At 29.5% G+C, this 17,088-nt stretch overlaps 1 protein-coding gene across 1 annotated transcript; it reads right to left on the bottom strand.

The window, feature by feature from the left end:
• Positions 1-79: 79 nt before the first annotated feature.
• Positions 80-16,530, bottom strand: LOC112598108. Its single transcript, XM_025344459.1, has 3 exons — positions 16,256-16,530; positions 5,046-5,140; positions 80-2,454 (listed from the first exon to the last, which is right to left on the bottom strand). Exons 1-3 carry the CDS (start codon positions 16,265-16,267, stop codon positions 423-425), a joined length of 2,139 nt encoding a protein of 712 aa, XP_025200244.1. The 5' UTR covers positions 16,268-16,530; the 3' UTR covers positions 80-422.
• Between the last annotated feature and the right edge of the window lie 558 nt (positions 16,531-17,088).

The following is a 17,088-nucleotide window of genomic DNA, read 5'->3' as shown; positions in this document are numbered from 1 at the left end:
ATACCTAAATTTTATTAAGTAGTATAAATATGTATACAAAATTGAAGTGCACTTTTATTATTTATACGTAATTTACTTCGTAAACCTATAAATATAAAAACGAACATAAATACAATAATATGCGCGTACAAAAGAATACATAATATAGTAGAGTCGTATACATAGAATCGTCAAAGACACGTGCTCAGGTAAACTTAAATGACATAGGAAAAGTTCAAAAATCGAAAAAATGTAAAAAAAAAATAAAGATCTCGAGAGGATTAGCGCGTCCTGCCGTCGGCGATCGGAGTGTCTGTGCAAACATGAAATATTTTTGTAGTCATCATCATCATCTGCCGACGGTCAATCATCGTTCAGTCTTCGAATTGTGTTTTGATTCGTGTCCGGTGCAATAAAATCGAACGCGCGAGACAAATGCCGGATCAGTAGAGCGTGTCGGTCGTTTTCTCCGAACTGCTGAGTGGCACGTCGTTGTCGCTGGACGGCCAGGAAAACGACATCGGAGCCGGGCCGCGGTAGTTCCTTTGGCCGTCCTTGGACTTCTCATTGGCCGGTTGGCCGAGACCGAGGTTGCCGGCGCCGACGCCGCGGACAATCGAGTCCAGTATGCGGCGCCGGCACGTGAACGCGACGAACACGAACAGGCCCTGGAACGTGTTGAGGGCCACGAACAGCATCCACATGTACGCGGCGTCCGTGTAGCTGGCCACTATGCCGGTGGTCCACGTGAGGCCCATGAGCACGGCCAGCCGGCAGTACATGCGGAAGTCGCGGCGCACGTGCCGCGTGTTGACGTGCCGGACGGTGGCCCGGCTCGAGTGGATCATGTACGCGGTCCAGCCGAACAGCACGAAATTGACGAGCATGACGACCGTCAGCGGGCCGGCGAAGAACATAAGCAGCGCCGTCTTGCTGCCGAACCAGCACTGGTCGGCGCCGAACCGGGGACGGGCCTCGTCGGGCACGGCGGGCACGGCGTCCGCGGCCACCGCCACGAACGTCATCATGGCCGGCACCAGCCAGCAGACGGCCGAGTAGACGAGGAACTTTTTCGTCTGCCGGCCGCTGGTGACGCGCAGCTCGACGGTGGCCAGGCGCAGCGTGCGCCAGCAGTCGAAGCTCATCACCAACATCCACGCGAACGACGTGAGGAACGCGTAATAGGTGACGGCGGCGCCGGCGTAGCACGCGGGACCGGTAAGCCAATTGCCGGCGACGAAGGACGCGTACGAGCACACGAGCGACACGCAAAAGGACGCGAGGTTCTTGCCGGACAGGTTCTTCATCTCGGGCAAGACGGCGAACACGGCCAGGTGCACGATCAGCAGGACCGCGGACACGCCGAGGCCCACGTAAGTGAGCACCACGTACTTGAGCGTCACGCCGCCGGCGGTCCGTTCGGCGGTGGAGGCGTCCATGCACACGGCCATCGTGCCGTTGTCCAGCGTCACGTACTCGACGTTGGCGTCGGCCGGTCGCCAGTCCGGGGGCGGCGCCGGGTACATGGCCACCACGGAACAGTTGAGCGGCACGCCGTCGCCGCCGTCGGCCACCGACGTCCGGAGCGACCGGCACGTCTTGCCGAACGGGTCGTAGAACTTGTCGGGACCGCGGCACTCGCGGTGGCCGGGTTGCGCGACGAACAGCGCGGTGAAACTGCGCACGGCGAACTGGTCGGGAAACCTCAGGTGAACGTCGGACACCTGACACGAAACGTTCTGGACCAGCACGTGGTTGCATATGGCGCAGTGTATGTTCTTGTACGGCTGTTCGCCGTTGTACACCACCGTGGTGTACGCCTCGCAGTTGGACCGGATCTCGTCGTTCGGCCACCGTGGGTGACACGTGACCACGGCGTTCGGTAGACACGGACGGGTGCGGGTCCGGGCCGGCGGCACTACTATCAGGTTGCATCCGTACGCGTTTCCGTCGTACTTGACCACCCACCGGCCGTCGGTCGCGTTGTACTCGAGCGTGTCGAGCACCGTTTGTTCGGCGCCCGCGGCCACGCCGACGAGCGCGTCACAAACGATGCGCGTGTCCCAGAGCATCGGGTCGGCCGCGTCATTGTTGCACGCCGCGCAAAACCGATTACGGTACGCGCGTCCCGTCGTCCGGCTGGTCACCGGATTGCCGAGCATGCCGTCCCGATCCGTGTCGGGCGCCTGGCACGCGTCCCGCACCCGCGCGTTCGTCCACGCGACCGGACACCTGTCCACCACGTACGCGCCGCTCAACACGTCGGTGAGCAAGCAACTGTACCGGGCGGCGGCGCTCTGCTGTTCCACCGGGTCGAAGTGCGCCGAGTCGGTACAACAGTCGCCGTACTCGCCGCATTGGTCGTCGCACAGGCAGTTTCGCCGCAGTCCGCCTAGGCCGTCGCTGCCGTTCTCCGCCTCGGACGCGGCCACTTTCTGGTCTACTCCCGCGCAACTGGACTGCGGTAGACATAACCTGAAAACAATACCAACGTGACGCAATTATTGAATTTTGATCACCGATCGACCCCCCCGAGATCGGAGTTCGCCGGTCGCAAGACTGTATAACATAATAAATAGAATAAAAAAAATAATAAAACATAAATAAATAAATGAAAATCGATTCGTCGAGAAAGTTATTGATTTTTTTTTTTTTTTTTTTTAATGTCAACGGCGTGTTGGACGAGCCGGATTTCGGTTGTACGGTTCCGACCGAATTTCACATTTCGATAAGTGAACAATCAGTTTTGAGATCGCAAAAATCAATATGACTGCGTTCGTACACGAAAAATACGTACATATGAGAACGTTTCGAAGTCAATATCGGAGACAAGTTTCACTGCGACTTATTAATGTGTGTGTGTGTGTGTGTGTTGACGTCTGTTATGAGCGGATTATAGGTACAGTATTAATATGTGGACTTTGAAGTAACAATAACGTTGGTATCGAACGTACAAATGAGATGGTTTTTTCACGCCACACGAATCAGTAACTTTCAAAACACACGCAGATACGACGAGTAAGCACGCGATCCGCGTACAATTAACTATTACGGACGGCTGTACGGACAGCATCTACAGTACACGGTGTAGTGTGTACACAGTTAAACAATACGCTAAAAACAATAATAAATAAAGGCAGGTACCTACACACTTAAACTCTGTAATAGGTTGTCTACCAAATGTTGACCTCGCAGTTTTTGAAACACAAAACGTGGTTTCTTAGACATGATGACTTGCACGTGGGATAACAATTGGTAGAGAAAACAATAGATCTCTGCTGTGTTTCGTCTACTCAAGATTTGAATCCGATATTTAATCGATTATCTTATCATAATTTTATTATGTAAACGTGTTATTATAATAAAAAACCGATGCGTAATACAACGATTATTTTTGTACCTACTGAAATGTGTGAAAACCTACGCACAACATCAAATATGAATGTAATGCACTTTCAATGTATATATTATCATATTTATGTGAGCTGCAATAGATACTATAAATTAAAATTGCAAGGGTCTTTTGAACTATGTGGGCTGTATAATTGAAACTTTCTTAAACTTGTTTTAATCACACTTAGTATTTAACAGTTGAGACGTAATTAATGTACAATTATTATAAAATTTGAATTGATGTTATTAAAAAATATTAAGTCAATAAAGCGATAAGTCCAAGGATAAATATATATTATACGTATGCATTGTAACTAATAAATTTAATTTATCTATAGGTACACCAAAAATATTCAGTATTATGTATTTAAAATAAATGTTGTAATACGCAAAGAAAAAACATGGAAATTTAATACGATTTAACTATAAAATGTTTTATTTCCACTAATGTTGTTTCGTGAATAAAAAAATTAATATTTTTTAATAAAATGACAAGAAAATAAATTAAATAAATCGTTGAAATATATGCTATAAAATCAGGAAAACGGACTAAAAATTGTACAAGTATACCCCTATTAACTAATTAACCAGTTTAGTAAATGTAATAGCCAAATTTGTTCTAAGCGTAAGTACTAAATATACATTAACCGCGAATCCAATAAACGGCGACTACTGTAAATAACATTTTAAAATATATTAGGTACATTTTATACTTAAATTATAATTAAAATTAAAGATTTAACAAACGAAAACTTATTAATGAAATATAATTAATAATGGAATTAAGGTAATAGTTTTTACAAACATATTAAGTTATAACTTATAAGTCATTCACATTGTTATTATTAAACGTAAATAAATAAAATACACCGTTTAATCTTTTTTTTCTTATGTGACATAAAAAAAATAATAATGTATAAGTTATAACTTCATAGATTATCACAGTTATTTTGCTTGGACGGATTAATAATAATAACTAAAACATTCAGAACGTAATAAAATTATAAGCTTCCCAAAGGTAGGTTAGTGAGGTATCTATACTATAATGAATAAGGTATTACGTTCTAGTAGAACCTTCCATATAACACTTATAAATATTTAGAATTAACTATTAACCATTATTCAATTAGGGATTAAATTATATAATATTACATTAAAAATTAAGTAACAATAAAATATATTTTTAAGATTTATGTATCTTATTACATTAATTTAGTAATAATGATATTATTATTTTTTATGCGAATTAACAATAGGTAAATTACATTTTGCGTAATAATAAATTTATTGCTATTACTCTATTTTCAAAAACAAAACTAATATTATCATACTAATTTTATTACGTAAATAACATTTGTCTTTATGATGTCTACTTATTTCTTTATTTTTTTTTATTTTTTTTATTTTTTTAATAGATATAAATAAACTAACGGATTTATTTAAGATTAGTTGCAATTATAAATGAAATATTTTTATCGGAACACACATACTAATTTGTTCTAAAGTTCAGAGTTTCTGACAAGACGACGATAATATTAATATTTTCTGAAATTGAAAACTCAACACGGTAAATTATAGTTAAAACAAATTAATTAATTAATATTACTGTTCATATCTAAACTACTTGTTAAATACTATTTAAATTCACTATCCATGCAAAAATAGTTTCTTACTTATATGGATTGTTAAGATCTTCATACGGAATGTCAATAGCAGCTGTCCACGTCTCGAACAAAATGTATATTGTGATAATAAAATATATTCCAATCTATTCAAACAAAAAATAAAAAATCAAATATTATTCATAGATAGGTACCTACACTACAGTTTAGTATGCTAAGAAAATTATTTTCAAATCAGTATTTTATTATTTCCATTCATTGATCTATTATTCAAAAACAAACAATATAAAGTAGTAATATAATAATAAAGTCCCTAATAAGACATTCTCAAAACTGTGATGAAATCACATGAAACGAGAACTTAAGCAAAAGAATAAACATAAGATTCAACGGAGGATAACATTTCTGCACGCTCCTTAATTACTTCATAATAACTATATGAAATTCTTATGTGTCATTTAAACGTATGCGCTAAAATATTATTTTTGTTGCATCAGATGTAGTGTAAGCACACGGAGAAAGGAGACAAACGTATTTAACAAAAAAAATAAAATGATAATGAAAAGTGATTCGCATATGTATTATTCATTAGGGCCGGAATGTCTAAGATAGAAATGTTAGTTTATTTGTTGGTGTAAAATTGTAGTCACACGTTCATAATCGTATTAATAACAAAATTGTAGAATACAAATACCTTCTATAAAATATTATGAGATACTTATATTGCGACGAATAAGTTATTTTAGATAAAATATTTTGCAGTTATGTTGACCACTAATAGCGCTTGTAAATCGGATGTTGACAATAAGTATTGGTTATGATGATTTGAATAGATATTTATTTTTTTTTTTATTGCAAAACGAGAAAAAATTTTGTATCATTACCTATATCGTCAAAATAATATGCCATGTACATTTGAGTAATATTTCTTTAGAGTTGTATAATAACATAATAGGTATATACGTACTATATAATATATACTATAGTGTCTCGGACCTAAAAAACGGTCAAGTTAAATTATCGTAATGATTTACTTCTTATAGAAATCGAATTAATGTGTATGTTTGTGTGCATCTAAAACAAATAATATATGATACCGTAACGTTTGTTAAAAAAAAGATAGTAACTATCTTAGATTTCCCCAACATCAATCGTATTTTAAGTGTTTTCATGACTCATGAATCATAATAGACCATAGACAAATACATATTATAAAAATTTGTAGCAGCCAAATATTGGTGTATCGTACAATCACAATAAATGCCTACAAATAAATATGTATATTTCAATAATTTGTAATCGTAAACTAAAACGATTCATATGCATATTTATTGGTATTATTTGTACATTATTATGGGTATTGCATAAAATTATTTATTTTAAATTATGCACGGAAAATGTTCAAACGTTGAACTTATTTTTTTATTATTATTATTTTTATCAAACAACAGTTAGTCAAATATGTAATGACGTCATTGCAAACGTTTAAACCGATATTGTCAAATTATCGTTTAAAACGTTCTTCTTGACGTTTGCAAGTATACCTACATAAAATAATTGTGGGAAAAAATTAAACATTCGCAATTTAAGGTTTTACATATTTGTAAAGCCCCATTCAGTTACTTGTAGAGGATATTTAATGATAGCTTAATATTTTTCTCACGTGCTATATAGCTTTCTAGACGATATTTTTGTATGAGTCACATGTGCCACGCAAAAAAATGTAACACATATACATATCATAACTAAATGACATGATATTGAAAAAAAAAAAAAAATCATACACAAAAATAGATGTTTGTAAATGATAAATTATTAGATTAACAGTTTATTTTTACAAACATTTAAAAACAGTTATTATTATAATATTATTCCTCATTTTATAAATAATTAAATTATTTAAATTTTATTTGATATTTCAAAAAACATTATTATATATTTTAGTTATATTTTACATACAATTTATGAATAGGTACCTATAACATTAAATATGCCTATAATAATATTATTGACACAAAAAAATCAACAACTACGTACTTAATGTATATTTTAAACTCTAAATATTAGTTCATCACTTCAATTATTCACTAACTACTGTATTTCAGCTAAGAGTGTAGTTTTTTTTTTTTTTAAATACTGCATACAGTATAATTGTACAGACACACTAGAGTACTAGACTAATACTAATATTTTTTTTTCTATTTTTTGTATCCGATCACAAATGCCCAAATGCCTAACAAACAATATTTATACAAGCGTTTAGTCAGCTAAAAATATTATATTTCATTTAAATATCTAGTCTATATCATATGTATTAGTTTATATTTCAATGATGTTTATTTCTCTAACTTACAGATATTAAACTTATTAGATGTATTTAAATTACCCAAGCATAAATATCTCGTTTTGGCTATCATTTCTTTAGTCTGATAATAAGCCCCACTTTTTTTAAGACTGGTTGTACTCTTGTTATTAAGCTATTTATATACTTATACGTATATTATCATTAATCAACGATTTATTTAAGAGTTTTTGCACGGTTGTGTAATATTTTATAAGATACTTAAAAAAAATCATTATAGGAAAATATTTGTTAATTATTATATTTTAATGATGTACACATAAAAGTATTGCATTATACAAGTGATCGTAATTTTTATTTTGAAATCTTTATCATAAAAGTTTCTAATTTTTAAAAAGCACAATGTAACAATCACGAAATTTAAAAAATACCCATGCTAAGTAATATAGTAATATAGTATATTTATTCTTTTTTTATTATGAAATTGACAACTATACATACAATACAACACATGCCTACTTGTATGAAGCCTGAAGCATTATGTTTATTATTAATTCACAGTTCTCACGGTACATAGGTTAAACCTCTATACTTACGGCTGTACTCAAATATTAAATTTATTTCCAAGGTCTTGTGTATATTTTCATTGTAAGATTTATTATGTTTTATCAAGTTTTTCTTTTGGCATGTTATTTTTATTTTATTTAATCCTTGTGAAAGCGTATTGATGTGTACCTATATGGTCCAATAAACTTGAATTTAAATCTGCAAGTTGCACTCTTCTGTTTGAATCATACACAACAGTCAGTAATCATGTAAACTTAACATTTTAAAATAATTTTAACCAAAAATTATTATTTTTATAGTACAGGTTTTAAAAATGTACAATATAAATAAAAAAAAAACACATACATAATTTAAAGTTTAGGTATATCTACACTTTAGTTTTGATTAGGTTAATTAATATACTTAAATACACTAGTTACTAGTGACTAGTAAATAGGAATAAAAAAAAAATACATATTAAATAACTAATAAAAAATTAATTAATGACCACGAGTAACACGCTGAATACCAGATGATCTTTCGATGTGTTATTATCAACCATAAAATGTATTTATAATTTATATTAACTAATATTATTCACGAAAAATTATTAAAAGCCACATGTGATCTTAAAAAGTTAAAAATCAAAACTAACGATTTATAAAAATATTATCATGATTAAAAACGTTAGCATAATAGTGTAAAAAAGAATCACAAAAATTCTAAGCTTGGCAATTAAAATAAATACTTAATTGCTCAAGTCGCATAAACAAAACAATTTCCAACAACTTCCTTCATTATAAACGCCATAATATAAAACTGTTTTATAGATAATAATTTTGTTTGTACTTGAAAAATATGTAAGCACGACACATACTCACTTTTCATGGTTTAAAGATAATAATTTTGATAATTCTTTCAAAATGAAAATTATTTGGTACCATCACAATCAAAAACAGATAAATTACCTGTTATGATAGCTAATACTCGTATTATTAGAGGAAGTATTTTTGACAAAATACTCGTACATTAAGTAGTAGTAATTAGGTATAATATAGCATTAATATTTAATATACATGATATAATAATATAAAAGATTCTTTATATAGATTAAATTTATAAATGTATAATTTTTTTCTATATAAAAAAAAAACTAGAAATTCGCACGATTAATGAAAACATAAAAAGCTGACTCATTATTAAACTACGATTCCACTGTAAAAATAAACCTATAAAATACTCGTAACGTAATAATGTGAAGTTAATTCTCTATTCCACTTGTTATTATTATGTTTTAAATACAATATTCATGTATCTTTAGGCGAAATATTTATATAAATTTCGTTTTTCTATACGAATGCTTAGCAATACGTAATTTTATTTTACTCACTATCCAATAGTATTATCCTCTGTCTGTTGAAATATGTTTGATATCAATTTTTATTGCATAAATATTCTATAAGGGAAAAGTAATTAGCATGATGTCAGTGCATTATTTGTTTTCTCTCTTTAACTCACGCATAATACTTTGAATTTTCATTCAGCGGGACTAACTTTGTTTTATTATATTTAATATTTTAGTGAACCTATTATCTATCTTGAAGTTAGAAAATATTATCTGTGCATGTACTTTGGCCTTTTTTGCAATATTTCAATTTAAAATCAAAATATGAGCATTTTTAAATTATAGTATTTTATATACTCATTACTTGTATACAATTTATATATTGTAAAAATCCAATTTACAAACACAAAAAAATAGATAATGTTCTTAACTTTAAATTTGATAACAGATCTATTCGTTATAAAACTAACAACATAATTCAGCAGAATCAAATTTAATTGTTTATGTTTCACATTGATCAAAGAGAGAAAATAATTAGTATGATGACATCCTAAGAACTAAGAAGACAATGTTTAAACTATGTACCTATTCAAAATAATAGTTGTTTACTGTTATATAGAATTTTAGCTGGTACTATGCAAAGCATTATTCATGTAAACACGATAGTCAATGCAGTTGATATGAAATAAAAATCTGTTTTTGGTTCATGTCTATTGTTTATAACTTATAACTTATAAGTAATAATAAGCACCTATTATTACACGCCAGTCTGACACCCATTCATCAGAATTAGTTCGAATGAAATCATGATCTAATCGAATTCTTTACGTTTGTCTGAGTTATTATTGTTTTTAATTTTGTAACAATTATATTATATTTTAATACTCTAATGGTATAATATTATTCATCAACATTTTTTCATTCCATTAGACATGTTATATTTTATATTATGTGACAAATACGTAGAAGGTGCTTAATTGTTTACGTAATATCGTATTATTTCAGTAATTGTTACACTAAATTTTTAACCTTATGAGCAATTGAGCAAAAATATTTTAAACATTTAAAGATAAACTTTATTTTTTTAATTATTGTTATGATGTGCAGTATAAAAAAAAATAATATACTATGTAGGTTTTCCATAGTTAATTTTAATATTAAAGTACCTCAAAAAAAAAAAACACACACAAAACATCCATATATATATATATTATATTCGTGTTATTTATGTATCATTGTGCATTTATACTTATACTTTATAGTTTATATTGTACATCATATTATTATAATATTAGACAACATCACACAACACTAATGTTATAGTAACAATTAATGTAGCAATCTTTACATCGTTCGCATTAATTATCTGTTGAAAAATCTCAAGACATTGTCATGTCTCTTTAAGAAGTGTACACATTTTGTTGAATCATTAAATCCTAAAACGGTTACTATTGGCTCAATATTAAATAATAATTTTACAAGACAATATTTTGAAATAATTAGTATACATGTATGCATATAGTCTAACTAGCCACCAGCGCTTATTAATATGAGCTGATTAAACTATGTCATACTCCAGACAAAGTAATATTAAGCATCAAATTGTGATAGGTATTATAATACAACATTGCACAACTCAAGCGGTACTCTCAACTTAGAATAATTTCCACGAAATCCACTTCCCACTAAATACTAATCATCATTTGCGTATCGTAGCTACGGAACCCGTATACCAATTTCAGTTTAAACATAAAAAATAAATTGTTTTTATAATCATTTGATAATATAAACTGTGATTCAAAAAAAAGGTACTAATACGTATTTTGATAACAGTGCCGTGTAAGATTATTGTTACCAAAATTATCGAATAAAATAAGCGAAATTTTCATTTTTTTAAATTACTACGTGAAAGCATAATGGCGATGTAGGTAGATATTCAAAAACAAGTAGAAACGATTTTCGTCTTCACCAACATGTTTTCACTTTATACTCGTATTCAGTGGTTCGGCAGTCACGTGTTCTAATCGTCTAAGGCCGAATAATATATTATCACTTTTGCATCAACAGTACCAGTGTTAGTATATAAAAAAATACGAGATGTTATTATAATGTAAAACACAATTTGTTAATTATATAAAAAATTAAAGTTTTATTTGCAAAATTTAAGTCAATATTTCATTTAAAATAAATAAGTAAATAAATTTATATCATTATGTATTTATTTTTTTTCAACTAAAAGATCGAAATTTAAAAATAAATGTTTGAAGGATGAGTTTCAATGAGGTTTATGAATAATTTTATCTTAGTTTTTTGTATTGAACTGTAGATATAAAAAACTAATTCAAATTGAAATTACTACATAAATTAATAACTATTAATTTATCGAAATAGATTAATTAAATCGAGTATTTATGCATACATATATAAATTTATTTTATGTAATTACTTATTATATAATATAAATTTAACAACTTTTGATTAAAGTAAGTTATTTAAGAAAAACTATTTTGTTTGAAACAAATAAATGATACTCGTTAAAAACACTTACTTAATGTATTTTTAATAGATATTTAAATACCATAGAATGAATATTATGTAATTACTAGTATTTCTTTTACATATTATGCTGGCCTATAATAAATTTTTAATCTTAAATATGAATTAAGGTAAAATAAAAAAAAGTAAAAATTGCAATTTATAAAAAAAAACATTTATACTTTTAAGTTAGAATTGTTTAGTTATTAAAGTTATTAAAGAAATATAAATTATTATTATAAAATTACGTCGGTATCATTCTCCCTCTAAAGATTTTGTAGGTATAAACAAAATTGCAGCTTATTGGTAAATTCTTTAACTTTTCATAGATTTAATGTCTTACATATGTATATATATATTTTTTTTTTTTATTTAAAAATATTATAGTATTTAAACATTTTAAACTATTTAAAGTATTGTACTTATTTCTAAAAGTATTTGAATGTATTCGACTAATTAATAAGTATGGATTTTAGTTAACTTTTTAAAATATTAAATTGAAAAAAAAATTAAAGCAATTTATATTACCGTATATTGCACTATTTTAATCAGGTTACTAAATTGTACTTTTAATAATCTACACATGGAACGTTATTACAAAACAATTATAATGCGGATTATAAGCAAACCCTGGAATGTATGCATGATGGATTTATTTAAATGTCAGACTGTAATCTACGAATAATTGCGATTAAAACAATAGTGCAATATACGTTAACAAATTGAATAGATAACGTCCTTACTTAATTTTATACATATTATGTTATTTTGCCGTGCAAAAGGTTAATTAAATTTGGATTCGGTTAAGGGTCACCATCAGATTGTCGCTTGGAAGCAGTTGTGTTGTTGTGTACCGAAAGGTAAATCCTTGACATCCCGATAGACGCGAGTCGTGGTTCAATGAAGGTGTCCAAAACCCGAACTAATTGCATTGCATTTACTCAATGTATATTTAGAAGAAAAACAAAATAAAAGAAAAAAAAGATTTTCCACACGTATGACGACGACTGCTATGATACTAATTTTAACTTAAAAATTAAAAAACTATTTAAAATTGATATTACGCTTTCACAGTTCAGGCTACTTTGAAAAAATAAAATTTTAAATGTCCCGAAGGACAGTGTATAATTTTTGTACAAATTTTTAAACACACTTGTCATCTGTAAATTAGAAAACGAATATTTTCTTCAATGCAGACTTTTAGTACAAAAAACCAAGATCAATTGTATATTTTCAATATTTGAATACAACGAATCACAAAATATTTTATAACTATGAATGAATAAAATGTAAATAATTGAATTATTAGTAAATTAACATTATTTTATTTAAGTACGTGCTCGTATGTATGCTATAAAATATATCTATTACAACGTAGGTACTCGTAAAATAACTAAAAATTGATAAATTTATAAACTATATAATTGTGTTGTAGTTTTTATTGAATAAGCTAAGTATTATACTTTAAAAAAATAATAATTATAATAAATCGATCGTTGTGCGAATTCAACGTGCATTCATTTTAATTATAGTATGTGTCTAATGTTTAAACGTCAGAATTCCATTAACCAAATTCATTTTATGGGACTCATAATTTTACTTATATTAATTCATTATAAAAATACATTTTAAATATGTTGATAAAAACAAAAATTTTAATTATATTTTTCAAAACAACATTAATATATATTAATTGGTTAAGATAGTTATTTAGAGATCAATTTCGATTAAAATAATAATAAGGATGACAAATTGCTGGATCCATGGTTTAATTTAATTTTGGAAATAGTTTAATGTAGGTTTATATTAAATTATCTATAATTACGAATTAATCCAAAACCAATTATGTTTAATGAACCCATACTAATAAGGATCTATTATACATCTTCTAGTATTAAATAAGTACATTTATGAACTCTTGAACTCAATATTATATAAAAGTCACGTTTTAAACTGAATTTATTAATATTTTTTGTAAAAGTTGTTTTATAAATAACTATTACAAAAACTAATTTTTCTTGAACTAAAATTTAAACAAATTAATGATTTAAAGTAAATTAAAAAAATTGCTTGTTTATACATTTAATATCGTAAAATGATCAATTAAATTAAATTCGATGTAATCGAGGATGTAATCAAATTCTAATATGACCATAGAAAGTTAGCGATATTAATATTATGTATTTTTAATATTCATAAATTTGATATTAAAATTTTAAAGTAAAATTTTTATAATAATCACGTACGAATATTTTTTTCTAAAAATTTAGTGATAAGTATTTATTAAAAGAAAGAGTACCTAACAAATATTACCATTTAACAATATATTTATTTTTAACTTTTGAATTGCTATTTTCTATAATATAACATGACTATTGTATAAAAAAAAAAAATTTGATAAGTATTTTCTCTGAATTTTGAGAATACACATCCAAAATAAAATTTCTATTATTTTGACTATAAAGCTGCAGTTATTTTTTCCCTTAATCTGTCTAGAAATTTACATCATTCAATCTTCAGTAGTCAGAATTCAACTAACTTTAAGAAGTTTTTATTAAAAAACAATTCCACATTTTTCATTATTTACAAATAATATTAGTCTTTAAATAATTTCACCATCAAATTATTCATAATTTTAACTTTAATATCATCTGGATATTTTTATACAGAAAGATAACTAACATATGTGAAAATAAATGATTTTAAATACCTAGTAAATACAAAAAAAAAATTGTAGTATTTATTTGTATTAGGTAAGTATTTAAATAACTCTACTTGACCCGTAATTAATGTAGTAACTATTATTCAACCCTTCGAAAACAATATTTTATTTAAATAAAATGAAATATATATAAGATATATGCGTGTTAGGTTATTTTATTTCTATTAAAATGTTCATTTTTAAAACTGATAATGGATAATCTAAATACGGATTCAAATAGGTACAGCTATAATTTTATGATGTATAGCTAACATGTATTGTTAAATAATTAATTGTGTAGATAATATAGATACATTTATATTACCAAATAAATTTTAAGCCCTATTGTTGGTTATTGAATAATAGAAAAACACTTTTAATTAATAAAATAATGTATAATTAGATCAATTTGTCATAAGTATGTAATTTTAAATTTTCTAAGTTTTACTTAAATTGCAGATCCAGATAACAAAATTACTAGGGCATTTGTAAATTGTACACAACAGTAAGTTAGATATTTTAAAATGTATTAAGTCAATAAATATGAAGATATGCGTTGTACAATTGTCTTCATAATTTCTATAAAAAATATATTTTAAATTATACATACCAAATAGTAGTTCAGTATTTATATAATAAAAATACTAAACAGTCAACTAAAATGACCTTCTAATAAGTTTTAATAGCTATTAGCGGAATACATATTTGATAGTTAATGAATAATTTACGATTATATTATGTAAATAGTATAATCACGTATGTTGCAATGTTATTTAATTTCTTGTATTATAAATCATAAAATTATTATTTCAAACTAAATAAGTTCCAACTTAATCTAACTGATAAGTAGTAAGATATTTACTATTTTTATACATGTATGCATCAATATTAAAATAATAGGTCTTCTTTATTTTAAATATATAAATAGATAAACAAATTTAAATAATTTAGTTATGTAGTCTGTAAAAGTATTTTATTAAAAGATAAAATTAATTATTTAGTTAACGATTTTATACACTTAAATAATCGTAGATTATTTCACTACTTTTTGACATCCTATAGTAATATTGTTTCATTCATTTATAATAATAATTATTTTTATTGATGGAACTTTGTCTTCTTAGGTGTGTACTTATAATTATATATTATACCTGTCTGTCCGTAACCTCCAAAAGTGAAAATATAGTTATATCTAAACATTAATCTCCATATTGAAAAATTCCTAGTTTTAATCATAACATTAACTGTCTTACCAAAAAAATAATAATACGTATAAATATTTTTTATAGTAGATTCGTCGTAAATAAACCAAAGCGGCTAACATATAGGTAGCAATTCAAATTCAGCCGATTTAATACATAGATGCTATCTATACTAGTAATTGGCATACTATTTTTTTTTAAATTAATTATTATTTCAGATATTGCTTTTGTCATTCTTAAATGACAAACTTAAATCCCCTTACTCCTAAATATACACTTCTTTTACCCAAAGGTATCTTTTTTTACAAATATACAGCCGATATTTATTTATTTTTTTCAATTGACAAATAATAAAGACATTTATATTTAAAGCTTAATTTTTAATTTATTTTATTATTAAGTAAAAATATTAAATTTACTAAGCTAAATTCATAATGGTAATTCTTTAAAAAGCCACTTAAATCCGATCATCGCAATCTAGTGTAAACATTTTTATTTTATAACATATAAATATATAAAATATTATTGATTTGTTTCCATATACGAATAAATTTGAACTCCCTTAAATTTTAAGTAGTCCAGTAGGTACCTATTATAATTATATATTATATTCACAGCAGTTGTACTCACGTCAGCTTTCATATTTTCGACCGTAGTGTATACTGTTACATGTCAATGATCAATCGTTATATGCGTACCTTTAATAATAACAACGTTTACGATAATATATTAATGTATTAAGGCTAACGACATGAAATGCACTAACATCGAATAAGCCCGCCAAACATAATGACACAAACGTGCCTGCGCACTGTTTCACACGAAAAAATAAACTAATGTATAATATTTTACTTAACGAATGAACCTGCACCCAACTCACGCACGAGGACTGAGAAGACTGAGCAGGCATTATTATACCTACCTAACCAACTATCTTGGATGACGGCCTCAGTCATAGTTAACGTGTTCATCTCGCATTCTCGTCCCCACCATTCGTCTAAGAAACAAGCTCAGAGTTCTAGTGGTCTCGTGGTCCGGTACTATTTTAAACGCGATAGTCGCGTTGTGCGTTTTAGTCTTTTAGATATGATTTCGTAAAAATAAATAAAATCAACTTACTAGAAATTCGTATAAACTTGTTTTCATTTTCATGCGCGATTGTCAGCTGTACTTATTATGAATTATAATATTATTACCACATTATACAGGAACCGCTATCGATACGCAGCATAAACGCGCGAATGCCGGTTGATTATCGATGGTCGATTTCTATACGCCTAAAATATAGAGTTTAAATTAATACTATTATTATTTGCTTCCGAAAATCTAATACCCACATCTTCATAATAATATCGTGAGAAAAATTCTTAGAAACTTTTTTTTCTGGTTTTCAAATTGAGTAAAAGGAAGAAAAAATCAATTCGAATTTTCCTTGATCGGCTAGATAATCAGTTACATTTCAG

This window comes from Melanaphis sacchari, unplaced genomic scaffold, assembly GCF_002803265.2.
Source record: "Melanaphis sacchari strain LSU unplaced genomic scaffold, SCAv2.0 Contig45_pilon_pilon, whole genome shotgun sequence".
In the NCBI taxonomy this organism is placed as follows: Eukaryota; Metazoa; Arthropoda; class Insecta; order Hemiptera; family Aphididae; genus Melanaphis; species Melanaphis sacchari.
This window is presented reverse-complemented; position numbering and strand designations above follow the sequence as displayed.